The 26,813-nt window shown below is 48.5% G+C and overlaps 1 protein-coding gene and 1 long non-coding RNA gene across 12 annotated transcripts in view; one reads left to right on the forward strand and one right to left on the reverse strand.

The window, feature by feature from the left end:
• Positions 1–3,504: 3,504 nt before the first annotated feature.
• LOC309617787 lies at positions 3,505–15,807 on the reverse strand. Of its 2 annotated transcripts, none has more exons than XR_014238135.1 (3): positions 15,687–15,807; positions 10,882–10,996; positions 3,505–5,059 (listed from the first exon to the last, which is right to left on the reverse strand). It is a non-coding gene; the product is annotated as an uncharacterized lncRNA (long non-coding RNA). The 2 variants fall into 2 exon arrangements; XR_014238136.1 differs by having other exon boundaries at positions 10,882–12,355; positions 15,687–15,773.
• A 1,481-nt stretch (positions 15,808–17,288) lies between these two features.
• GNA13 (G protein subunit alpha 13) overlaps positions 17,289–26,813 on the forward strand; it is a 47,704-nt gene continuing 38,179 nt past the window's right edge. For 2 of the 10 annotated variants that reach the window (XM_082370494.1, XM_082370496.1), the window contains exons 1-2: positions 17,289–17,732; positions 20,113–20,339. In XM_082370494.1, the coding sequence (XP_082226620.1) occupies positions 17,450–17,732; positions 20,113–20,339 (510 nt within the window). In that variant the 5' untranslated portion in view covers positions 17,289–17,449. Of the gene's footprint in view, positions 17,733–19,190; positions 19,435–20,112; positions 20,340–26,813 lie in introns of those variants that run through there. The other 8 variants (XR_014238130.1, XM_082370497.1, XM_082370495.1 and 5 more) reach the window with 7 other exon arrangements.

Below are 26,813 nucleotides of genomic sequence, written 5' to 3' on the forward strand. Positions count from 1 at the left end.
TTCTGTTCAACATCCACAAGTTTCACTTTCTTTCTTTAGACGGGGAGTTTCAACCCCCATCTCCCACACCCTTACTTCTCTTTGCTCCCCATGTGGATCTCAGCACTGCTTCTCTCCCTCCCTCCCGCTCCAGCCGTCTTCTCCCCGCCTCCCCACTCCGTGTTCTCTCTCTTTCCCCAGTGGCAGTAGTGGGCACCTTGACCTTGGAAGCAGTAGTCCTACCCTTTTGTCTCCTTTCTCTTCTTGGGTAGGCAGCTTTTCCAGGACCGACGCCAAGCCTGCCCTACAGACACCGAACTTTTTTCTCTTTTTCAGTCCAAACTCAGAAGTGATCTTCCGGGCTTCCCTGGTGGTGCAGTGGTTGAGAATCCGCCTGCCAGTGCAGGGGACACGGGTTCGAGCCCTGGTCTGGGAAGATCCCACATGCCGCGGAGCAGCTGGGCCCGTGAGCCACAATTACTGAGCCTGCGCGTCTGGAGCCCGTGCTCCGCAACAAGACAGGCCGCGATAATGAGAAGCCCGCGCACCGCGTTGAAGAGTGGCCCCCACTTGCCGCAACTAGAGAAAGCCCTCGCACAGAAACGAAGACCCAACGCAGCCATAAATAAATAAATAAATAAATAAATAAATATTTAAAAAATAAAGTAAGTTCTCTTCCGCGGGGACGGCCAGCATCCCGAGCCTCCTCGAGGAAGCCGGCGCCCCATCCCAGCCGGCCCGGGATCTGCGCTAGTTTTCCAGCCATTGCTGCTCCCTAACCCTCCCCAACGCACTTCTTTGGTCAGTTCAGGCGGCCGGCTCTGTCCTGGGCACTCGTTGAGCCAGTTGCCTGGCTGAACTGGTTGCCTCCTCCTCGGCCTGAATCCCCGCCCGCACGTCCACATCTTTGACCGCTGCTGCGGCCCCGAAGCCCCCTGCGCCCCGGTCGGAGCCACGCTTCCTTCCTCTTCGCTGGGGCTGGCTCGTGCCTGCATGTGACACACAGCTTCCCGGGGCACATGTCCCCTCCGGGACAGCTTCCCGAGACCCCTCCTCCTGCCCCGGCATCGCACACGCTCCACCCGCGCCCCCATGGGACCCCCTTCCTAAACAAACTGCCCTCCGCCCCCCAGAACTCCACCCTGAAATGCAGCAGCCCTCGAGGGGCCACTCCCTAGCTGCTCCCCACCGGCCCGGCCCGGCCCGAAGGCTCCTCCTAGCTCCCCGGACACGCCCGCGATCGGACGCCAAAGGCCCCGCTCCTCCGGGGCGCGCGCCGCCCAGCTCCGCCTCTTCCCAGCCACCCAGGTACCAGGCATGGCCGCCAGGTGTCTTCCCTGTGTTCAGCCTCGTGTGCTCAGGCCCCTGGGTGACCCATCGCACTTCCCCACCTCACAGACCCCCCCAAGGACCCCTGCTGCCCCTTCGCTTCGGCCACCCACCCACCCCCAAAGCCACACCCCGGACCTTGTCCTCACCCAGAAATGTGCTGCCTTCAAATCCTGGATTCCAGCTTCTGGCCCCGTGAGCCGGCTTCCGGGCCCTCCGGCTCTCTCTCCCTCGCTCCCCTCTCCAGGCCCGGAAAGGCCAGGGCACACCCCGCCCAGCCCCTCGGGGCACCGGTCCCTGGCGGCCACGCTTCCCACCTCCTTCACGGGACCCCAGGTCAGCAGGTGAACTGACTTCTCAGAGCCTCGTGGGCCCTGCCGCCCACAGACGTGCCTGCACATCCCCCAGGCGAGCGGAAACCTACATGCCAGAGCATACGGAAACCTGAGGAAAACCCGGCTGTGACACGCGTCAGCCTCGTCACCAAGGCTACCAGCTCACTTGACTCCTTAAACTACACGTCCCCCCTTGAACTTGGCGGATCCCTCTGCCGCCCTTCCCCACGCTAGCCTCTTCCCCAGTGCCCGACCAGACCTCCACCCCTCCCGTTTCTGTAGGCAACGCGGCTGGAGGATTCTGCCAGAGGGTAAGGGGTCATTTCTCCTGTTCAAGGCCACCACCTCCAGCTGTGTGTGCTCTTTTTTTTTTTAATTAATTTTTATTGGAGTAGAGTTGATTTACAGTGTTGCGTCAGTTTCTGCTGTACAGCACAGTGAATCAGCTATGCATATACAAACATCCACTCTCTTTTAGATTCTCTTCCCATATAGGTCATGTGTGTGCTCTTGAGTCTGTTTCCTGCTCTCTCCTTCTCGACCCTGGTCCATCCTGTCTCTCCGTCTCTGTCCCTGTCTCCCTGTCTCCTTCTCCCTTGGCTACTGGGCTTGCCAAGAATAGCCTGGTGAGACCAGTGATATGAGTCCAATTGTGTCCCCGAAAAAGATAGGCCCAAGGGCTTCCCTGGTGGCGCAGTGGTTAAGAATCCGCCTGCCAGCGCAGGGGACACGGGTTCAAGCGCTGGTCCAGGAAGATCCCACATGCTGCGGAGCAACTAAGCCCATGCGCCACAACTACTGAGCCTGTGCTCTAGAGCCTGCGAGCCACAACTACTGAGCCCGCATGCCACAACTACTGAAGCCCGCGCGCCTAGAGCCCATGCTCCCAACAAGAGAAGCCACCACAGTGAGAAGCCCGCGCACTGCAACGAAGAGTAGCCCCTGCTTGCCGCAACTAGAGAAAAAAAAAAGCTCGCGCGCTCGCGCGCAGCAACGAAGACCTAATGCAGCCAAAAATAAATATAATTAATTAATTAATTTAAAAAAAAGAGAATCACATTGAACATATTAAAAAAAAAAAAAAGATATGCCCAAGTCCTGACACCCACTACTTGAGAATGTGACATTATTAGGAAACAGGGTCTGTACAGAGAAAATCAAATTAAAATGAGGTCAGATGGACCCTAACCCAATATGACTGGCGTCTTTATAAAAAGGGGAAATTTGGACGGAAGGAAGACGATGGCCATGGGAGCGGAGTGATACGTGTACAAGCAAGGGGTGCCCAGAGTGCTGGCAAACACCAGATGCTGGAAGAAGCAAAGAAGGATCCTCCCCTAGAGCTGTCAGAGAGAGTGTGGCCCTGGCCACACTTGAATTAGGACGCGTAGCCCCCAGAATGGGGGCAGGGCATTGCCGTTGTTTTAAGTCACCCAGTGTTGGTACTTTGTTACAGCAGCAGCCCTGGGAAGGTCAGACAGCTGGGGAGGCCATGCCACGGTCAAGACCATCAAGTAAAGGTTCGGGATGCGCTGGTGGGCTCTTCAGACTATTTCCCAAGGGTGACTCACAGCTCCCTGGAGAGAAGCAGGCTGGGACTCAAGGGCCTGGGCTTTCTTTTCCTTTCTTCTGTGTTTCCAGAAAGCCCTTGGAACAGATGTAGAAACAGCTCTTTCCATCCAGCCTGGCATCTTGCTTCCAGAGGCAAGAGGCTGAGCAGGCCAGCCCGTTAACATTTAAGCAGCCCTGGGCACGGTGTTCTCATGTGAAAACTGGGGCCTGGCAACTGGCCTCCTCCCAACCCCAATTCCCCATCCCCCTATGCCCCCCCATCTCCCCATCGCCCGTCCCCCCCAGGCCTTGAAAGAGGTCTGAATTATATATTCAGTCAGTATTCGTCGCTCGCTGTTAGCACTTGGGAAGCAGGGACCCTGTCATATTCATCTTTCTGGTCTGGGGCTCTGCTCCTAGGAGGAGCTCCCCAGGTGTTTGGTAAAATGAATTTGTAAAGCAGCTGTTGAGTCATCCGTCAGGTCCACGTTGGAGCAACACGACACAAAGGACCTTACTCAGGGGAGGGTTTCCAGCCACCTGTTCTATCAGGCTCCTTCCAGCAGCCCCTGGCAGTAGCCGTGTGATAACAAGGATCCCAGAGTTTTGCAGGAGACCCACACCCTCTTTTCTCCCAAGCTCTCACCTCCCGGCCTCCCAGACCCAAGGCAGGACCGGAGGGAGCGGATGCTGATGCGGAACATGAGCAACTGCGCTTTCAGGGGACCTGGCTGTCGGAGCATCTCCAAGCCAGCGCCTGACAGGTAAATGCAAGGTGCTTTCCGTGTTCCCAGGGCCACGGTGGGGGCAAAGTACCCCGATGGGCGGGACAGAAGCGTGGAGGGTCGAGGAACATGAGTGGCCTCAGGTCACATCCCCACACGGGCCATACAGAGCCCTTGTCTTGGTCTCTCGGTGTGACAGCAGTTCTGCTCCCGCCTGGAAAAAGCTTTACCGTATTTACATGTGATAAGGACGTTGCCGTATTTACAAGTGGTAAGTGCCACCACCGACCGGTTGAATGACTGAGGGCTGAGTGGGGATCCCATAGATCCTTAAGCATTTATTGAGCCCTTATTATCTGCACACTGTGGTGGGGAATCAAAGGCAAAAGACACAGTCACTAAAAAAAGAGTCAGCTTGTATCAGGGAGCCAGGACTCACACAGACCAGCACAAACGGTGTAGGGAAGAGGGGTTGGGGGCGCAGGCTTTAGAGCCAGACTGGGTTCCGGTCCCAGCTCTGCCACATCCAAGCTGTGTGCCCTGGACACATGACTCAACCTCTCTGTGTCTCAAGTTCTTTAAAGGTAAGATGGGAATGATACTAATCACCGTACCCACTTCGTTGACTGAATAGAATATGCGTGCAGGACTTAGTTTCTGGCACTTTACCAGTGTTAACTGTGGTAGTGATGATTATGATTGACTATACTGTTAAGTGAGATATTATATATAAAGTGCTAAGCAGTGCCTGGCATTTATGAAACACTCAGTAATATTAATTGCTATTACTATCATTTTTATTTTTACGTTCTGAATTAGTTTTCTATGGCTGTATTACAAATCACCCCAGAACTTAGCAGCTTAATACAACAAGAAACATTTATTATCTCACTTATTATTAGTTTCTGTGGGTCAGGAATTCGGCAGCCACTTATAGCTGCCTGGTCCTAGCCCAGGATCTCTCAAGAGGCTGCAGACAAGCCATTACCTGGGGCTTGACTAGGATCTGCTTCTCAGATGGCTCACTCATGAGGCTGGCAAGTTGGCGCTGGCTGTTGGCAGTGGCCTCAGTTCTTTCCCACGTGGACCCCTGCATGGGGCTGCTTGAGAGTCCTCACAATATGGCAGCTGGATCCTTGCCTGCAAAATAATCCAAGAGAGCAAGGCAGAAGCCACAGTCTCTTATTGTTTTTTATTGAGACACAATAACCTACTAGTTATGGGGGTTGACCCTGTTCATTTTGGGAGGGGCTACACAAAGGTGTGAACACCTGGAGTAAAGACTCATTGGAGGCTGACCACCACCACGTCCTAAATTGTGTGGTAGAGACTATAACTTCCATAGGAGTTCAGATGAGAGGGAGAAAAATGAAGGTAAGAGGGCTTAGGGAATGCATGGATTTTTTTACAGCTAGATCTCGAGGGGTGTCCATCACCACTTCTTTTTCCTCAAATTCCTTATTTCTGTGACACTTGGACAGAGAGGAGGGTAGGACTTTGATAATCAGAAGGGCAAAGGGGAGACAGGGGAAGTATGAGGAAAATTTAAAAAGAGGTGAACGGGATTTATTTAAGGGATAGTAAAAAGGAGACTAACGTTGGGAAGGAAAAAACTCTAGAAATAGGGTGAGAGAGGCAGCCTGGGCTGCCTTTTGCCAAGAAGAGTCGCAAAAGCCAAGTAAATAGGCGTAAACTAGCTGGAGTAGAAAGTAAACGTTAAGGGCATAAGGCTTTGGAGAAACATTTTCAAAATGCTTGCAGGCTTGTTTGATGTGGGAGATTTGAGGCTAAAGAATTTTCAAAGGTGAAGAATGTTCTCCTCTAAGGGGGCATTCCCTTCAATGCAAGCATGGCCTGGGGGGTCAAGGCAATACCAGGAACCGGACATTAATAGCTTCCTTATATCAGGGTAGGAAGCTCAAGTTGATAAGAAAGTTGGAATCGAGCATCCCAGCTGGATGGGGAGCCTCCCCAAAGGAAACGTTGGAGTGGGAGATAGTCTATGTTTACACAGTGCTCGGGCCATGCCTGCAGTTTACACAAACTGCATCCTCTGCCCGCCTGACCTAGAAGAACCCACATCTGGTGCCCAGACAGTGCCCGGAGGAACTGCCTGCCCAGACCCAACCAGCCCGTGAGTGCAAAGCTGCTTGGACGCGCCTGGGGGCGAGGACCGCTCTGCCCACACTGGGGCCATGACGGTCACGTACGTGTCCCCTTCGTGTCCCACACAGAACTACCTGCAACGCCTCCAGTTAGGTTCCTTCATCAAGACAATAAGAAAACCTCAGAATGCCCACCTTCCCGTTTTCCCTCTTCCCTTTCCCTTCTCTCAAAACAACTCCGATCCCATTCAGCTGCTTTCCGAGGCCCCAGCCGAGCTCCCAGGCTGGTAGATGTGCTCTAACACGTCAGCTGTCCCTGTTCCCCACTCAGCACTGTGGTGGCTAGTTGGCCACTTGGCCTCGCCCACTGCAACCTCCCCGTAAACGCCCTCCCCTTCGCACCCCACAACACGCGGCACAGTGCCCGGCCCACGCAGACGCTCCCCACGTGTCCAGACAAGGCAGTGCTGGGTTGGCTTCACCCCCCCATAGGTCAGTCCCGCCCTGTGCGCCAGCAGCCACAGGCTTGCTTTTTGACCTGGACCATCGGCAGGAGGAGACTGGACATCACGGTGACTCAGGCCACAGGAGGATTAGAGGAGCCCGGGGGGCGCAGAGGCGCAGGGGTGGGGGGCGCGGAGCGTTGGGGGGGGCGTGGAGGAGGGGGGCGTGGGGGGGGCGGAGGTAGGTCGGGGAGCTGTCCTTTCCCTTACAACACAGCAAAGCCTCAAGTCACGTTAGAAGTCATGCTTTCCCGGGGAGGGTATGAGGGGGATGAAAAACTAGCCAGGGAGCTGCTGCAGCCTCAACTTTTCCTCCAACATCTGAAGTCTTTAACTCGGCTCCAGCCTGGACCCAGCACCTCAAGGAGTTCCCTAGAATTAAGGAGTGTCTTTCACAATCTCAGAGACTCTGGGCAAAGTCCAGGGTCACCGTGTGATTCAGAGGGTGGAGTGGATGTTATAAATCATATATTTGCTTAAAAAAAAAAAAACCATAAAAAAAAAAAGAACAACAGTCTCCTGGGCCTGGGCTCAGCCATTTGTCTTGGGCAGTTGCTTTCTGATGGGCAGAAACACCCTGGTTCCTTAAACCTCTCAGGGTCAAGCCAGTCTCCCAAGCAGGCAAGCGGTCCCCAAGCCTGCCAGCAATCTCCGCCTCTGTCCTTGCCGTCACACTAAAGAGGCTCGTGGCTTTGCAAGTCCTGTGGAGGCTGGCTCTGAGGAGTCTCCGGACGGTTCCGTTCGCTCTCACGCCAGCCAGGTACTGTCACTGCACACCTGAATTACTGCAGCCACCTCCAAGCTGCTCTTCCTGGCTTGTGCCCCCTCTCTCTCGTCCCCTCATGGACACCAGCGCCAGGTGCACCAGCCTAAAACTGCACATGGCACCGGCCCCTGCTCAAGAGCATTACCGTGCTTCCTGCTCAGCGACGGAATAAAATCTCAACATTGTGACCTGACACCACCATGCCTCGTCAACCTAACCTGGCTGATTCTCATCAAACCGACGGCTCCCACCGTGTCCTGGCCACATGCCGGGCACCTGCCTGCAACGCCCTTCCTTTCTTTGCAAACAATCATTCCAGGCTTCCGTCCACTTCCCATGGTTTGGCCCAGGAAACAGCCACTAGCTCCAAGTAGCTTTTGAACACTTCAAATGTGACTCGTGACACTGAGGAACTTAATATTAAATTTTATTTAAATTTTAATTAATTTAAATGTAAAGACTGAAAAAAAATTCGACTCAGGTACTGGGAAATGTTTAAGTATGTTGGGAACAATTTGGTTTTGTGACTCTATTTTTTCAACTGTAAATTTTATGAAATCTAAATACAGGCCAGATGTCCTCAATGAAGAATTTAGCATCTGAGTTGAGATCGCTGCAAATGTAAAAACACACACTGGATTTTGGAGGCTTAGTCCAATAAATAAGAATGTAAGATATCTCTGTAGTAATCCTTATATTGATTAGGTGTTGAAATATTTTGGATATAGTGGGTTCCATAAACTCTATCGTGAAAATCAATTTCACTTTTTTTTTCTAATGTGGCTACTAGAAAATTTAAAATTACGTCTGTGGCTTGCATTATATTTTTATTAAACAGCCATGTTCAGAACTCTAGATTCCTGAAGCAGTGATCAGTAGAGTACATTTAAAACTTAGCATACACAACCTTGTATTTTTTTAAAATCTCTATATTTATATAACAAAATCATTAACCACTTTCAATCCCCAACACCTAGCAGCAAACGCTACATTATCTGACACCTATGTGGGCCAGGCAGTTTGTCAGGTTACTTTACACGTTACCATCATACTGAACCCTCTCAGCAACTCAGTGAAGTGTGGGCATAATTAGCTCCATTTTTCAGATAACAAAAGCGAAGCTCAGAGAGTTTAGGTGGTTTGTGCCAGGATTCTCATGGTAGATGCATGAAGCAGCAGAGCTGGGATGTGATCCCACCCCGGCCCGGCTCGCGCTGCTGTTCTTTGCGACCCCAGCTCACGTCTGATAGGAGTGGGCAGCCATGAAGGATCTGCTGCTGAGAAGGATGAGGGCTCAAGTTCTAGTTTCTCCTGGCCCACACAGGCAAACCCTGCCATCCTGCTTGCCCGCTGTGAGCGGGCCACTTGACTGATGTGCAGAGTGTGACGGTGTGTCCTAATCACCCCCCCCCCCCCCCGCCCCATGCACACCCTTCGGCTAGTTCAAGTCACTTAACAGCTCATAATGTGGTAGTATCTGGCAGTGCCAAGTTAGAGCACGCGGCACGATCTGGGACCCTGCTTCTGACAAGCGGGGCTGAGCCATGAGTCCCTCTGGTCACCGCACACGACCCTCCGGTCCTGGAGGGCTGCAAATCCAGCTGGCCGCCATCAGAAATGCAGGAAAACAATCTGGGAGTAGGCAGATGGTGCCTACTGATTTAAATTACCTGCTTTTAGGGAGCCTTTAGCATACGACATGCTAGATGCTGAAGGTACCAGGGAAGTTGGCTGTGTCCCCTGTCTCGGGGGCCCACGTTCTGGTGCAGCGGGTGAGGGAGGGGACAATTACAGTCCACTGTGACCAAGGCTGGGGTGGGGGATGGGGGGTGAGGCTGCTGTAGGACCTCAGAGGCCGGGTACCTTGATCAACCTGGGGAGACTGAGAGGGGAAGGGAGGGAGGGAGAGAGGGAGGGAGGGAAGGAAGGGAGGGAGGGAGGGAGGGAGGGAGGGAGGGAGGAGGGAAGGAAGGGAGGGAGGAGGGAAGGAAGGAAGGGAGGGAGGGAGGAGGGAAGGAAGGGAGGAAGGGAGGGAGGAAACAATGGGCTGTGGGACGGAGGGCAGGGAAGGAGAGGGAGCAGGGGAAGGAAAAGAGCTGAGATAGAGGAAGACGGCCTGCGAAGCAAAACAGGGAGAACTTTGGGTGTTTTCTCCCACTGCCGGCCAGTCAAAATGGCTGGCACTGGTTTGGGATGGGCATGAAATTCACCAAGAGAGTAGTGTGTCAAAAGAAACATCTCCCTAAGAAAATGCCATTATTCCATGAGAGGGTTATGCTGGGAGATAGCGGGAAGGCTTTTCAGAAACACCCCTCAGTTCCCGGCTATTGATAAAGTGCCCGCTACTATTTGTTCCCTGGTTTATGGAGAAGATTAAATAGTTAAGAATAGGGCCAGGGAGGGCCAAATCTTTTGGGAACCCAAGACGTAAATGGACACACATCAGAACTCACTGTGCTTTCCCTGGGGAGTTAAATAACTCCCCAATCCCAATTCCTTAATTGGGATTATAACAAATTATCCAAATGTCTCTGTGATCTGCAGGATTCTTACTGAGAAAAGCATCTAGGGCAATAGGTGTCAGTCTTTTAATATCTGAGCACGTCGCCCTTTCTGCCCTCCAAAAAGCACACACAGAGCTCCTAAGTTACAGAGGATGAGTTTTGCTTGCAGAGCCTCACATCCTGCCTGAGGTGGTCCCACGGAACCCCATGTCCCCTTGGAGCTGGCTTTAACTCCTTGGGGTCCCTCCCTTTGCTTCCCCTCAGGCCCTGAGCAGAGATCCAGGGTAAGGGAAGAACTGAGGTTTGGGCCAAAGCACGTCGTGTGTCTGTCCTACAGAGCGTTCTTTGACCTCTTGCCCGGGGTGGCCTAGGGAAGGACGGCGACGCCCCAGAACCTTGGCAGTTTCTGCCAGAGGAGCACAGAAGTCCCCAGCCAGGGACTAGCTAAGGGGTGACTTCTACGCGGTGTCTCGGCCGAGCATTCACGTTTCCCCGTGGGGACCCAGTTCAAGGGCCTGGGGAGTTGGAGGTTTCTGAGGTCTAGTTTAGGCCCCATGTCTGTCAAATGGGGCAATTTAGATGGTATCTCATTATACCCTCCCAGCCAGTACTGCCCTAGCTCCGGGCAAGAGAAGCCCCCTTGCCCCCGACCTGTGCTTTAGAAGGTCCTGCTCTGACCCTCTTCTGCTGCAGTCCCTACTCACAGGGTGAGGCCAAGGGACCCACCCATAGCCTGTGCTCCCCCCCATACCAAATGCACCCACCCCTAGGGCGAGGGGTGTCCAATGGAGGCTGCAGGGAGGGGTGTGCACAGAGTATGGCACGTGGGCTGAGGCATCCCCTCATCCCTATGACCTCGATGGCGCAGCTGTTGCTTTATCAGTTGGACAAGCAAATACTTTTGACAGAAGGAAACATGGTGACACAGACTAAAAGCCTGCTCTGTCATTTTATATAACTCCCCCCCAATACTCTGAGATTATTGCACCCACTTTACAGATTAGAAGACAAAGCCCATGCTCTGAATGCACTGTGCTGACATCTCCACTTGAACCTCTGCCCTCTGGTTGAGGTGATTCCTTACCTGACACTCCTGGTGCTGGTGAAAACTAATTAACCCCGCCCCTTCTTCAGAGTTCAGATTTGGGGGACAACCTCCAATATGCATGTATTTTTCTCACTGTTGTTGTCAACAGACCCTGTTGGGGAAGAGAGACATCAGCGTCTGTGAGTGAATCTTAGCACAGGAAAGAGAAGAGATTTTTTGTTTTGTTTTCTTCTTTCTTTCTTTCTTTCTTTTTTCCTTTTATTGAAGTGTAGTTGATTTACAATGTTGTGTTAGTTTCTGCTGTACAGCAAAGTGATTCAGTTATACATATATATACGTTCTTTTTTTATATATATTCTTTTCCATTATGGTTTATCATAGGATATTGAATATGGTTCTCTAGAAGAGAGATGTTTCAACCATAGAAGGAAGAGCTCAGGAAATACCTGGGACAATGTTCTGACCAGGACAATATTGCTAAACCTTCAGAAGGTTTTTAAAGAAGTTTGGTGGCTTCGTCCTCAAATAATCTAAAACTGAATCTCTCATGTATGGGCTGAGATGGAGTGCATTTGTTCTATAACTTAATCCTCAGGACATATCGTTAGGTATCAATACTCCCATTTTACAGATAGGAGAGGCAAGGCTCGGATGTGTTAACTGAGTTCTCCCCAAGTTCCCGTACTCTGCTCCCTCTCTGGGAAACAAAACAACTAGCAAACAATCTGATATGCTTCGTATGGTTTAACCAGAAAAGCGGATGACCTCAACTTGCTGCTTGAGGGACTTTTTCCTATTACCATTCTGTGTATTAGCAGAAAAAGGGAAAGCAATCACAGTACAAAACTGCTTGCCACACAAAGAAATACTTCCTCTTGCTTTTATCTCCTCCCCGTCTTCTCGTGTGTGGGTCTGGCATAACCCTCCCACGGCTAGGGGACAGGCTGCAACTGAAGCGAGAGAAGGACCTCTGGGGCCGGTGCTCATCTTCCAGACCTCTGACTGTGATTCTGATTCAGCAGTGGGTGCCTTGCCCTGAGTCCTGCCGTGAGCTAGCCCTCCTTTTCCTTAGCAGCTGACACAGGAGTTTGGAGACAGATGCGTTGATGGCATTATTTGCTCCAGGGAGCCAGAATGTCATAGTCTGACAAAGGCAACACGGACTGTTTCTCAGTGCCCCTGGGTGAGCCCTTACTGCATGATGGTCAACACGTCCTGGCATTTATACTGAGGCAAAGGCTAAGTCTCTAGGCCATGACGTGTGATGATGCCCGGCCAGCCAGCTAGCCGGGAGCGTGGTTCCTGCTAGTACACGTTCCGAGGGAAAAAAACCACGCAGCAGCTGGGCTGGGAGCAGAGGATGTTAAGATACAGGAATCAGCTGAGATTTTGCACACTTAAACTTCCTTGGAGAAACAGAACTTATGTTAGAGGACCTTTACCTGTTACTGGCAAGGGGCAGCCCACTTACAGGCAATAAAACATAAAAAGTCATCCTCATCTTGAAAAGCTGCAAGGGAAAAGAAAGGCGAGAGATTGAGCTAGGATGTTTTGAGTTTCCCAGAAAGAGCTTCAGATTTCCAAGCAAAGCCTTGTGTTGAGTGTTATATAAATAGACTGCCCATAAATGCGTCTGAGGCAGTAAGCAAGGTGTAAGCGTTTCTACGAGAGCTGGTGTGTGTCTTTCAGACACAGGCTTTTGACTTTGGAGAAGCTGAGTGAGGTCACAGCTGGTCAACACCAGCTCATGGATCTTTCTCGGAGGCTGAGAAAAATACAACCAGTAATTAAAATCATGTTCTCCTTTAATAACAACAGCAACAAAACCCACCGACAACGCAATTCCACATGCCGAGTTTCATACAAAACTTTCCCCATGAGAGGCTTATTCTGGTAGGGGCACCATCGCATTTCATAACAAAAAAAGTTGCCTTTTCATATGGAACTCACGTTAAGGGAACATCTGGGGCTTCCGCCACCATGTAAATATTGCCAGAAGCGTGGCTCCTCTTTTCTTATTTCTACATCAACCACCTGGAACATTTTACAAACCAGAGTCTGAATTCCATCACAGAACATCTTAGTAGAATCAGCCTAAAAGCTGGTAAACTTTGAGGTGGCAGTTAGCCCGAAAGGGGCTGGAAAAACAGACCAAGCAACCACCCAACAAATAAACAAAACTTAACTGTTCGTTCCTTAAATTTGAGATCTTAATACACTTGGGCACTCGGGGAACTACCGCTTTTCGGCATATCAGAAAGAGCCCTGGGTTCAGAGTCAAAAGGGGGGATTTCTTAGTTCTGGCTCTGCAAGTGGCCAGGCTGAGGGAGGCTGTGAGTAGTACATCACTTAGACCTTTCTTCCCTCAGTTTCCTCCTGCTCTGGGAGTGAGCTTAATGCTGGGTGTTCCTGTCAGGTTATTGTGAGCAGAGAATGAGATCAAGTAGGTCAAAGTGCTTTGCGGCAGTTAAAACATTACACACACACACACACAAACTGTAAGGGATTTGTATTATGGGAGGACTAGGAATTCCCTTCCTTTCCTGGGACAGAAAGGAAGATATGAAAAATCCATGCCTGTTTTACCTGTACGAAAGAATTAGAATCCACCTATTTATAACACTGATGATGAGACAGAAGACAGTTTAGTAACGAGAACCGTGGATGTGTCGTCATCCTTATTAGAAAATAAACACATGGTTTCACCATCCAGTAATGTGACTGGTTTTTAAATAAACATATTTAAAGGGGTGTGGTCCTGTCCTGCATAGAGAGTAGTCACCTTAGCAGGTGAAACACTTATTTAAATTATATGTCCCATCATTCCAAAAAAAAAATTTTTGTTTTTAACTCTTCTTTTGGAATTGTTCCTAGAGCTTCTGGCACATTCTTTCAAACATGTCTGAGGGTGACAAATTTTTGTCCTTTGTGGAAAATACTGATTTTTGTAAACAGCCCAAAGTTATTTGGCATGGAGTTTGGTAAACGGGCTAAGTAATGCCACTTTTTAAAAAACTGTGACTATAAGATAGGAAAACTTTCTTTCAGTTCCAACAGCAAGTTACAAATAGTTGGAGTTCCCTGGTGGTCCAGTGGTTAGGACTCCGCGCTTCCACTCTAGGGGGCACGGGCTCAACCCCTGGTTGGGGAGCTGAGATCTGCAAGCCAAGCAGCACAGCCAAAAAAAAAAAGGAACAAATAGTAGATTTCAGGAATCGACAGTATTGCTAGAAAGGATCCTTCATAAGGTGCCCACATTAGAGTAGAAAAGCCATCTGGAAATGCATTTCTACAATTTTAGTCACACCTTCATTATTTATCTAGTTAGACTGTTTGCCACTAGACTTAGAGTTTCCAGAAAGAAAAGAGCACTGCAACTAATTAACTGTTTAATCATTTTATCACAGCTCCTCTGGGCATCTGAACCCCTCATTTGCATATGGATTAACTGGCTAATACAGATGTTTCCAATGAACTCACATCTGGGTCTATTGAAAATGGAGTAGCCAGCCAATCCAATTCCAACCAACAAACTCTATATTCCCTTAAAAAGTTTAGAATTTTTTTTGGTTATGAAACTATCTGAAAATTAGAATATCACTAATATCATTACAACGTAACCTGAAGCAACAGCTAGAGTGGATTTGCTTCTGGTGCAAATAACTTAAACTGTTAGCATTACTTTAAAATAATCATAATCAGGGAATTCCCTAGCTGTCCAGTGGTTAGGACTCTGCGCTTTCACTGCTGAGGGCCCAGGTTCAATCCCTGGTCAGGGAAATAAGATTCCACAAGCTGCACGGCCAAAAAAAAAACCCCCCAAAAACCATAATCACACTTTTATTCACTGACTATTGCACAGTGTTAAATGAATCCAAAGACTTTTATGGAAACTATTGTTTTCCCTACTTCATTTTTTTTTATTGTGGTGAAATTTACATAACATTAAATTCATCATTTGACCATTTTAAAGTGTACAATTCGGGGGCATTTAGTACATTCCCAATGTTCTGTGAATGAACCATCACCACTACCTAGTTCCTAAACATCTTCATCACCCCAAAAGGAAAGCCTGTACCCATTAAGCAGTCACTCCCTGTTCTCCCCTCCCCCGGCCCCTGGCAACTACTAATCTGCTGTTTCTATGGATTTGGTTATTCTGGGCATTTCATATAAATGGAGTCTTACACTGTGTGGCCTTTTGTGACCGGCTTTTTCACGTAGCATAATGTTTTCAGGGTTCATCCACGTTGTAGCATGTGTTAGTACTTCATTTGCTTTTATGGCTGAATAATTGCATTGCATGGGTACACTACATTTTGTTTATCCATCCATCCATTGATGGATCTATGAGTTGTTCACCCCTTTGGGCTATTCTGAATAGTGCTGCCATGAACACAGGTGTACATTTTTTTCTTTGAACGCCTGTTTTCAATTCTTTTGGGTATATACCTAGGAGTGGAATTGCTGGTCCATATGGCAATTGTATGTTTAACTTTCTGAGGAGCCACCAAACCTCTAGCTCATTTTAATGCTCACGTTTTCAAGGTGGCTTGATGACCAGACAGTTAGAAGCAGTTGGACAACTGCAGCCAGACTCCAGGCTGGGCCCAAAGAGGTGTCTTTTTTTCAGAAACACTGATTAGAGCAGCTGGGCTTGATCTGAGCCAAGCTTGTTCCAACAGAAGGTTACAGGCAGGGCTTGGAACAGCTTTCTCTGCTGCTCTACGTGTCACAACATGAGCTGGCAGGGCGGGAATACCTTCCTGCCTCCTAGGGATCCTTGGTTCTCCAATTGTGTTGCACACACTTCTGGAAAAAGAAAAAAAGATGTTACCTACCTAACTGATAGGCTTCTCTCTTCCTGCTTTTGTAGAATTCAAATTAGCATCTGAAGTCCAGGTAGAAATGGGTGTTTGGGGGCCAATGCTATACCCCTGTCCTGGGCAGAGGTCTGTCCTTTCATGGTTGGAAAACAGAGCTTCCCAAACACTAGCTGAGGCTACAGAGAGATCTTGCATCCCGGGTGGACTTTTACCATCTATTTTGCCTGAAGGCACGGCCTAGTGATTCTGACCCTATCAATCCACAGATACTGGAGTTGAACCGACCCTACTTTGTATATTGTAGCTTATCCACCCCTGTGGGCTTGGCCAGGACAACAGGAGATAATCCTACTGTAGGTATTGTTTACTGCAGCCAATTTACCGAGTCATGAGGCTCCTCAGCCATTAACCCAACCCGGCCAGTAAACTGATTAGCACTGATTTTTAAATTTAAACGTGTTCATGAGCCTCTCAGACTGCTGACCTCTTTCTCATCTCAGTGCCTGACACATAGAAGTTTCTGAGCCCCAGAAGCCCCAATCAAGGAGCATTAGGGCTGCACTGCCATAAACAGAGACCGACCCAAATGCCTTTTTCCACTTGAAACTAGAACACTAAGAGAGAAGAAGTTGGCTTCCGGGGTCCTTGCGATGCAGTCTGCCAAGCCAGCTGTCACTTGTCGCTTGTCTCCTGGCAGCCCTTCAGGTGTCCTGGCCTGAATCCGCTACTAAGATAGAAAAAAAGTCCCTTGGCTGGTCATATCCTCTGCAATCTGGCAGGAAACCTAAAATTTGCCGGCTCTTGTCCTCGGTCTGTTTGCTTATCTGCTTCCTTCTAGGGAAGAGCCTGCATCACAGTGTCCGGTGAAGGGGGATTTTCACCATGACCTCACCCTCCGGCAGCTACCGTCCAGATTTCAGCGCGGCAGCTCGGGTGGGAACCCACATCAACGAAACATCAACAATCGCTCCTGGCACATCTCAGAGGAACGGCAAGGTCTGAGAATGCCGAAGGGAGCTGCGGGTGGGGCTGGGGGAGGATGGATGACGTCTGGTCACCGTTCTGGGCTTGGGAGAGCAGGATGTCAAGGAACCCACTTTAAGAAAATGCACCAAAAACTTTCCAAGCTCGCGCTCGCTGTTTGTATAACTTCGAACCAAAGACTTCGAAATTAGGTGACAGCCGGCGGCGGGGAGTAACCAGGAGTAAGAACGGCGGGAGCGGCTGGGGAGCCCAAAGGGCAGCGCCCGCGACCTGGTCTCCGGCCTCCCGGGCCCTCGGAAGTAGCCCTTCCGCACCTAAGTGGCTGCAGCCAATTCAAGGGCAACCGAAAGTCCGGCTCCCCAGGTGCCTGCCCCGGGCGGAGGCGCCCGGCCCCGATGGAGGTCACGTGACCACAAGACCCCGCCCAGCCGACCCCTCCCCGCGCGCGCCCGGCGGCGGTCGCGGGCTCGCGAGAGAACGTGAGTCTCCGGCCCGGGGCGCGAGTCGGGGGAGCGGCCGCAGCGTGCGCGCGCGCCCCCGGGAGGCTGCGGGCGCGCGCACGCCCTGGGGCCACCGCCCCTCCCGGGCCCGCCCTCCTTCCCTCCCTCCTCGGCTATCCTGGCCCGCCCTGCCCGGCCCGCCCTGCGAGTCAGTCCGCTGGCTCCCTCCCTCCCCCAGCGCGCTCGGGCCGCCGCAGCGCTCCGCGCCCTCGAGCCGCCGAGCCGGAGCCGCCCGCCGCCCGCGGAGGAGGCGGAGGAGCCGGAGGGGCCCGCCGAGGCGGCTGCGGCGGCAAGATGGCGGACTTCCTGCCGTCGCGGTCCGTGCTGTCCGTGTGCTTCCCGGGCTGCGTGCTGACGAGCGGCGAGGCCGAGCAGCAGCGCAAGTCCAAGGAGATCGACAAATGCCTGTCGCGGGAGAAGACCTACGTGAAGCGGCTCGTGAAGATCCTGCTGCTGGGCGCGGGCGAGAGCGGCAAGTCCACCTTCCTCAAGCAGATGCGCATCATCCACGGGCAGGACTTCGACCAGCGCGCGCGCGAGGAGTTCCGCCCCACCATCTACAGCAACGTGATCAAAGGTGCCGGGGATCCCGGGCCCGGGGGGCCGGGGGCCGGTGGGTCGCTGGGCCCGGCCTCGGGCCGCGGCGCGGGGCCGGGCACCGCCCTCGTTCGCTCTGTGCCTGGCGAAGGACCGGGCCCGGCAGGCGGGAAGGGGGCGCGGCCCGGGGGAGAGGATGCCCGGGGGCGATCCGTTCCCTCCCTTGCCGCCCGGGCAGGGGGTGCGGCGGGTCCCCCACCCCCAACCCCGCCGCTGGCCTCGCCCCCTGCGAGAGGGAAGTGAGGCGAGCCGGGTGCCCCGGAGCGTGGGGTGATCTCTCCTGTCCTCCCTCCGGACGAGCCAAACCCAGAACGTCCATCCTCACCCCACGCCCGGGCGCTGCCCGCCCAGCCTCGCCGCCCCGGGTGGTGGGTGACCCGAGTCACATGGGGTCGGGGCTGCTCCCAACTCCTGAGCCGGGGAGTTCTGGAACCGCCGCAGTCAGGGAACTTGTGCCCGAGACCCTGGTCGAGGGCGAAGGGTGACAGGTCTTGGGCCCTTTGGGGCAAGGATATGAAACTTGAGGGTGTCCTACTTACTGTGCTGCTATCAGGAAAGAGTACACCATACAGTCAGCCTAAAAAAGTTAGCGGTGGTTTTTCGCCCCAGTGTCACGGTCGGGCAGGATGTTTGCCTGTAATCACCATGCAGCACGTTCCACTCTCCTTTTGCTTAATAATTGGGGGCGGGAGGGAGGGAGTACCACACTTGCTTCTACTACTTAAGTGAAGTCGTGTGTTGATACAAAGAATCTTTGGCCTAAATGTGATGCGGCACCTGTACAGGTTGAGTCAATGAATTGGTGTTGGCTTAGACCATAGGCTCTGCTGCTGTTTGTGGGTATTTTTAAAATTGAGGGTAAGCTTTGTTCTCAGGTGAAAAACACACAAGAATTTTAGTTCTGGGCTTCCAAAGAATTACAGAAGAGGGGATTTTATTTTTTGTCATTGGAGCGATAATTAGCACTCATTTTTCTTACTAGCAACTATTTTGTACTTTATAAAAGGCATTTTGGCAGAGTTGAGATACAGAGCCTGGTACTTCAGGTGCATGAGGGTTCTCTGTTGCATCTGGGTAGCAGTTATATAGGAGCTGGTTATAGATTTCAAGCCTTTCCAAACATCGTTTTTTTTAAGGTTTTTTTTTTTGTTCAGGAAGTACTTAAGTCACTCTTTGGTGTCACTTTTTTTCTCCCGGGATTGAGTAAAGGAAAACTGCTTGGCGGGGGTAAGGACGGGGGAAGGGCACTGGGCCAGGAGCTCACAGACCACAGCCAGCCCTAGTACCTCTGAAGTTAAGCTGTAAAAAGTGGTTGTATTTATCCTGTTTTCAAGTTTAGAACCAAACTAATTAAGGTCTCTTTCAAGGCCGAAGACTGCCTAGCCAGTCCTTAACCGAAGGTACCTTTGTATCCCCATGCAGCTGAACGATGCAGCTGAACGGAAGGGATTCTGTCAATGAATAGAGCCAGCATGTTAACTGATAGTCAGCCAGGTAAACACCTGGTTCTTCACGTGCACTGGCTCCTACGTGTGACCTACTTCGAGCATTGGTGATGAGATGCAATCACTAGCCATCTGCATTTTTTGAGTTGGCGTGATCAGAAAATTGACAGCAAAACGGTTTTTCAGTTATCCAAACAGATGATCTAATAGTCCTGTGATTGTTAAGAGGGACGAAAGGTAACAGTTTAGTGTTAGAAATAATGGGTTTGATTTAATCTCTGTGAGTTGAAATCTCAGCTTCTACATCTTTTTTGCAGTTGGTCTTCCTCCTTCTAGGGAGGTCTGACTCCATTCTTGGCCTTACACTGATTTGAAGCTTGAGATGGGAGATGTTTCTGAGCTTTGAATGTGTTCCTGGAAGACTCAGGGTTAAGCGGGGTGCTCAGGGACCAAGCAGATCACAGGGTGATAAGTTTGGTTCTTGACGTCTCATAAATAAATGTCTCTTTGAGAGACTCATAAAATCTTGCTTGCAGATCTTTCTTCAGAGCCTGGACATCAGGCTATGCAGCATAATTTCTTTTTCCTTTGCTAGTTTTGGTTCTCTTGTGACTGCCTTCTACCCAGGAGTTATTTTATAAATTAGAACATGTTAAAATCCTTCAGGAGGAGCACTTGTGTTAATTGTATTTGCTTTTCAAGGCTCTAATTTTATGACTGTGAACAACTGTTAGTTTTTTTTTTTTACGCTCTGAGAAGTTACTCCTGTTTGTCTTGATGTTGGTCTCCAGTTTTGGAGGCACCAGGCCTGGAGTACTTAAGAAGTTTAAGGAAATAATACTAGAATCAAATCTCTGAGAATATCTAATGACTCCCGTCACACTTTTTTTTTTTTTTTTTTTTTTTTAAACAAAGGTATGAGGGTGCTGGTAGATGCTCGAGAGAAGCTTCACATTCCTTGGGGGGATAACTCAAACCACCTCAATGGAGACAAGCTGATGGCATTTGATACGCGGACCCCCTTGACGGCCCAGGGAATCGTGGAAACTCGAGTTTTTTTACAGTATCTTCCTGCTATAAGAGCATTATGGGCAGACAGTGGTATACAGAATGCCTATGACCGGCGTCGAGAATTTCAATTGGTAAGAGATTTGGTTTTTTTTAATGTTGTGATTTTATTTTAACGGCATTTATTAACATCTGATTCTAACACACCTTTTTCACTGACTTCCACAATATAATGTATCCAGAATTCTAGCCTCAGAAACTTGGATTGCTCTAGAGATGAGCTTTTTAAACTAAGGAAGATAAAAGTAAGGTAAACCCCACAGGTTTGGTGAAGTTGTTATAATTAGTTGGTCATTTTTCCTTTTTGAAAGTAAGATCATAATGATTTTCTCAGACACTTTCAAATTATTAATTTTTTTCTCCTTTTAGAAGTAATCTCCTCCCAATTCCAGCAACAATATTGATCTTTCTAAAAAACTGACCTTTTACTCTTGGATTAAGAGTTCAGTAACCTAATTGTTCAAATGTGCTCTTTACCTTTAGTCTTTAGAGGTATTTATGTCATGATTTAGATTAATTTAATCTATAAAGAGGTTAAAATCCTTAATAATGTTTAACAGTCATGCTTTTTGTATATTTGCATGCTGTGATTTTTTAAGGCTTCTAAGCACATTTTACAAAATGTTCCTTCTTAAAAAACAAAAATAATCTGTTATTTTTTATACCTCTGTTTCACATGGGAATCACCTAGAATTTATTTTACATTTATTATATCTACTTTGTCTTAAACGAGACTCCTGTAAGACTTTGTAGCTATTACACAACATTGAAGAGAGAGTGGAAAAGGATCTGATATAGGTTAAAGATACAAAAATAATGATTGAAATAGATTTTTTTAATCAAGTGTTCTGTAATTTAATTGTGAATGCTTTGATTGTATTCAGGGTTTTATTTGCCAAAGACCGGAAAGATCCCAGGAATGATAGCCATCTAGACTGTATGCAATTTGGAGGGAGTTCAGATCTGAAGTGTTTTACTGTAATGTGATCAAAATAAAGTGACAGTTAAAAGTAAAACTGCTTAGAAAGTTGTTTGATGATGTCACTGGCATTAAAGCAATTCACATTTCTGGGTGTGGCTGCAAAATGCTGTGCAGCCAGCAGTCCTTGCTGTTACAATTTGTGCTCAGCAGCAGTCTTGGCAATCGAAAGTTCTAGAAAACTGTTCACGTTGGCTCCTGATAAAACTGAGACCTGAATCTTTACTTTCTCTGAATTATGGCCCCGGTGTGTAACATACAGCCTAGCACTTGATTATGTATTGTCTGGTATAGTTCTCTTCTTTGGTGTGTGTATCTTGTCTGTTAATTTATCCATTAATGAGGGGCAAGGGCGATCTCACGTAATTGTTAAAATTGAGTAGCTGGCAGCATTATATGTTGAAAATTATGAATTAACTTGACAAGTGACTGCCATCCACTTCTCCGACTTGGGGTTGATTTTTGTCTTCCACACACCCCTTCTCATCTCCCTTTACCCTCCCTCCTGTTTTTAAGTGCTGCTTATTCTCTTCTAAATTCATTTTCTCAGCAAACCACACTTTTCACTATGAATTTTCTCAGGATGTTATTCGTCCTTCCAGGTTGGGGAAAAAGCATCCATCTGTAATAGCACACACTACATGTTGATTCAGTGAATAAACAAACGGCTGTACTGTAAAGTTCTCTGTGGGGAAGTTCCGTAAGTCCATTTAATTGAAGTTGCACCTCACTGACACTTAACTGAATTTGAACGTTCACACCTTACAGTCTCATGGTCATCGTTGTTGAGAAGGCATTCCTGAGGATTTATTCGCCATTAGGAACGAATGGGTAAAACCACTCAGGCTGAGGACCTGCAGGTTCTTGACTTGAGCCAGCTGATGCTTTCAGAGCAGAGAAGGCCTCACAGACAAGGAGAGACGAGTTCCAGAAATACTTCTTTTCTGATGAAAAGTAGAGACACAGGGAAAGAGGAGCAGGGAGAGATCTAGTTTTAACTCCTGGAGGACAGGGATTTTTTTTCCCGTGTGTCTCCTCGGCATTGTTAATGGTACCTGGCACAGGTAGTAGGTGCTCAGTGAGTACGCTGGATCAGTGGCTCTCAGGCTTCAGGATGCCCCGTGGTGCTTGGCGTGCTGTTGACCCTGGGAAGGCACTTCACCTACTCCAGCTTTTCCTCGGAGTCCTCTTTGGTTCCTTCTCCCGCCCACACACACAAAGCCCCGAGTCCTGTCTTTTCTGCCCCGAAAAGTCTCTTGCATCAGTCCCTCCTTCCCACCTTTCCATGTCCTGGTACCTCCTGCTTGGACTCCCAGGTGATCTTGTCCAGACACGGCCAGGTCTGCTCAGCGAGCTCTGCGTGTTCTCCACAGCTTCTGGAGCAGAGTGCAACCTCTCGGTGTGAGTCCGGACTCCAGCGGGCTTGCCTAGGATTCCACTGTCATTAGACCACATCACACACCCTACAACCTCTCAAATCCCACGTGCCCTGGGCTTCTGCATCCGCGGCCGTCTTCACAGAGTCCCTCTGCCCGGGTTCTTCAGGCCCGTATCTGGTTACTAGGTCTGCCCCTTCACTTAGAACAGCACCAACCAGATTTTAATGTGACTGCATGTGGTCCATGGGCCCTTTGCAGCAGATTCAGCCGGAATCGTTGCTTAACCAGAACAGAGCAGTTTCCTCAACTCCCTTCCTTGCCTGGGGAGCCTGGGAGGAGCCCCGTGGGCCGCATCTGTGGCAGGCCGTGGGGTGGCTTTGCTCCGGGGCCACTGTGCCGCCGGGCCTGAGCTCTCTGCGGGGAGCCTTCCCTGGTCCTCCCGCTGGACGGGGGTGCCTTTCCTTAGCCTGCCTGCCTGCGTGCCGACCCCCATCTAGTGCCTCACCTGGTGTTCTAGCTCTTTCGTTTGTGTTTGCTTCTCCCTCTAAAGCAGAATCTCCTTTGGTCTGCCTTTTTTTGGTCTTTTTCTGTCTCATTAGCATAGGGCCTGACACATTTTATTTCCTCATTTTTTTTAGACGATCTGAATTATAATATTCTTCTAGAAAAAAAGAAACAGTCCTCATTTTTTTCCTGGGAAACATGAGTGTTTCTGTATGCTAGTTTGTTAATTTTCCAGGAGATGGGAAGTTCTTGTATTACAGAATCAATTTTTCTTTTTTATGTTTAACAATGTAGTATATTCTTGAATCTTGGATAGAAAAAGTAGTCATTGGGGAAATGAGAGGAATTAGCAGATAAAATAACAAAAATTAGCCTTTTTGGTTTCAACTAACCCTTGATTATTAAATTTATTAATGCAAATTTAAATGCAAAAAAATGGGGGCAGTTTTTAAGCCTCCCTACGGCTTTTTTGCTTAAGATGAATGACCGCCCTTTAATCAGTTTTTGGGACGTGGGTAGGGTAGTGATATCACAGCTTTGGTTTTTAGTTTTTAGCAGGCTGTTCGTTTGTTAGTAATAACTTTGGGTGCAAACATGAATGTTTTCTTTCCCTAGTTCCCAAAGGCAAACATTTCCTTTTCTGGTTAGTCTCATTGTGGGTAAGCTAAATAGCTTACTGTGGAAAAAGAAAAGTCTAAAGATTCACGTTGTTGTTACAGCTTATGGTGCCTTTCTCGTTTGTATAAGCTAGCACACTGAGGACAGTATATCCTAAGAAGTGGTCTCTTCTAGGTCTCAATTAAATGTTTGTAATGCTCTGCCTCGGCTGTACATTCACCATAGCCTGCCACTGTACTGAGGAGATACCCTCTCTTTAGAAAAACTCACGTGACGGTAACTAGGGAATTTGCTAACTTAGAGGACTAAAGAGATGGCTGGGAAACAATGCAACTGGGGATGTGTAGCAGGAGTCACTGCCGGTTAGATTGTTCTGGACTGTGTGACACAGTTACTTGTTCAGGAATGTAAGCAGAACGCATAGCCCTGGTTACACAGGACAAGAAAGTGTGTGGCCCTGGGAGGAACACTGCTGCGTTCTGTACACACTGTAACGTCGTCGGCGTTAATACAGCTTCCTGGTGATGGCCAGGCTTTTCTTCGCAGTTCCTGTGACTGAAACCATTTTCTTTGTTATCGTGGTACCTTGGGTTAGACTAAATTTTTCTTACTCAAGTAGTACAGCTTGTGCTTGAGGACAGTTACACTTCTCCAAGCTGGTGAGCTAGTTTTCTCATGAAGGCAGTGCTTCCCTCAGTCTGTGTAACAAAGTAACTACTTAGCCTCTTGCAGTGGCCTGAAAAAAGCAGCTGAGCCTCAGTAAAACGGGAGCTTCCCTTTGGGCTGAGAGATTTGTTTCTTTGTTTGCACTGCAGTATGGATTTGAAATACTGTAGAGTTAGAGGCATTTGTTTGTTCTTTAACACTAGATAGGATTTGCTTTAAAGGGGGAATTACTACTTTCAGTTGTAAACTATTTTCAGTTTTCTGTTGGAGAAGGGTTTCGTCCATTTTCTTTATGAATAAAATCAAAGAAGGACTTTGACTTCAAGTTGCTAAAAACCTCCTGATTCCAGGCTTAGGGTGAAATATTTCAGCCTGTATAACAAGGATTATATGTTACATTAGGAATTGTAGAGATTTTTAAATTTAGGTCTATAGAATTTGTTCTTGGTAAACTTGATCCAGTGTCAGAATGGTTCCATGTTATCCAAGCCTGGGAAACCCAGAGCTGTACTACTGTTTACATTGAAAACAAAGAGGTTGTTTTGGCATGTGCTTATAGTTTTAATATAACTTTGTGAGATTTTGTGTGTGTGTGCATGTGTGTAACACATATACATGCACACCTAAGTAGATCTCTTGATTTGTTATATCAAGTTGATGTGTCCATGTTTACATGATTTTATTTTTGGTAGAAACTTGACTAGCTGTGGGATATCCGAACTCTGGGTGCTGAAGAGGGATTGTAAAATACTGTGCTGCTTTTTATATTACCTTTTATTGCTCTTCTTTACTAGAGTGTGGACCTAACTCAGGAGAGAGACTTGTGAGCTTGCTTTTAAGAAAAGCATAATGGCCCAAGGACTTCGTGCATTGCATGGTCCCTGTTCTTCTTTCACAGATACGCAGCAGCCCAACCAATTTGCCGTATCTCGTCATATTAGCCCAAAACAGGTGCCAGCTTCTTTCTCCAGAAAATTACTTCAAGTGCTGATAATTAATTACATCACTTTCTTTTTTTTTTTTTTTTTAATTTTATTTATTTTATTTATTTATTTTTGGCTGCGTTGGGTCTTCGTTGCTGCGTGTGGGCTTTCTCTAGTTGCGGCGAGCGGGGGCTACCCTTTGTTGCGGTGCCCGTGCTTCTCACTGCGGTGGCTTCTCTTGTTGCGGAGCACGGGCTCTAGGCACGTGGGCGTCAGTAGTTGTGGTGCGCGGGCTCAGTAGTTGTGGCACACGGGCTTAGTTGCTCCGCGGCATGTGCGATCTTCCCGGAACAGGGCTCGAACCCGTGTCCCCTGCATTGGCAGGCGGATTCTTAACCACTGCGCCACCAGGGAAGTCCCCTACATCAGTTTTTAATACCTTATGTTTTACAAAAATTGCTTTGTACTTTTCAGAGTACATTAATTATTTCTACCACGTACACTGTTTTTTAATCCTTAAGTAAAAGAAAACAAACGGAATGTGGGCTGTTGTCCTCATTTCACAGATTAAAAAATTCAGAGGCAAGGAGGTTCCTTCAGCTCCCAGAGGTAGTAAACGATGACAGGATAGACCCTGGCACCTCAGCCTGCTGATTGCCTGTCGGCAGAGCCCCGTTTCGCAAGCCCTCCAGCGCTCTTTCCTCTTCTGAGCAACACCCTGCACTGATAGTTAACACTCCCCTAGTTAAGTTCTAGCACGTCATTTTGAATATATGTAAGGATTTCTTACAAATACATAGCACTGCACCGGTACGCACACAGTTGTTTTTAATATTCTGAACTTTCCATAGCATCCTTGTGCCATTCCTTTTTTACTTTATGAACTCAGATTATAGTTACAATGGTAATGGTAATAATCTTAAATGTAATGGTAAATATACTAAGTTAGAGAGAGACAGTTTATCCTAACCACCATACATCAGGGTGAAGGCTGTTTGAATGTTCACCTCCTTGAAAACTAAGTACTAGTGCCCTCAACTGATGTTTCATCAGTGAACATGGTTTTTAACTTACCCTGAAACATAGAAGTTTAATGGCAACCAGTTATCTGAAAAGCAGCCATATATCTTTTGTAGGAAAGTGACGTTTTGAAATGGGCACGTATCTGGTATACAGTTGCCCAGATTTGTTCTTGGTTTGGAGGAGATATCAGAGCACTCTTATTGTTATTTTTATGAATTCCTTTGCAGTGTTTCTCATGTAGTTGTCACATATTTCATTCTGCTTATGAGCATGCCAGATTGTAGTTTGTTGCAAGTTTTTGTTCCAGTTAGAAAGTACCTATTTCTGGAAATTAGCGATTTTTATTTCCTTTTTTGAAAGTGTTTTGTTTTTTTTCTAGCTGTATGACAATTCACTTCAGTCTTTGTTGTGAACTTTTTTTTTTTTTTTTACGAGATGCCTTTTTTTAAGAGATTT

This window comes from Balaenoptera borealis, assembly GCF_965194805.1.
Source record: "Balaenoptera borealis genome assembly, chromosome: 20".
NCBI lineage: Eukaryota > Metazoa > Chordata > Mammalia > Artiodactyla > Balaenopteridae > Balaenoptera > Balaenoptera borealis.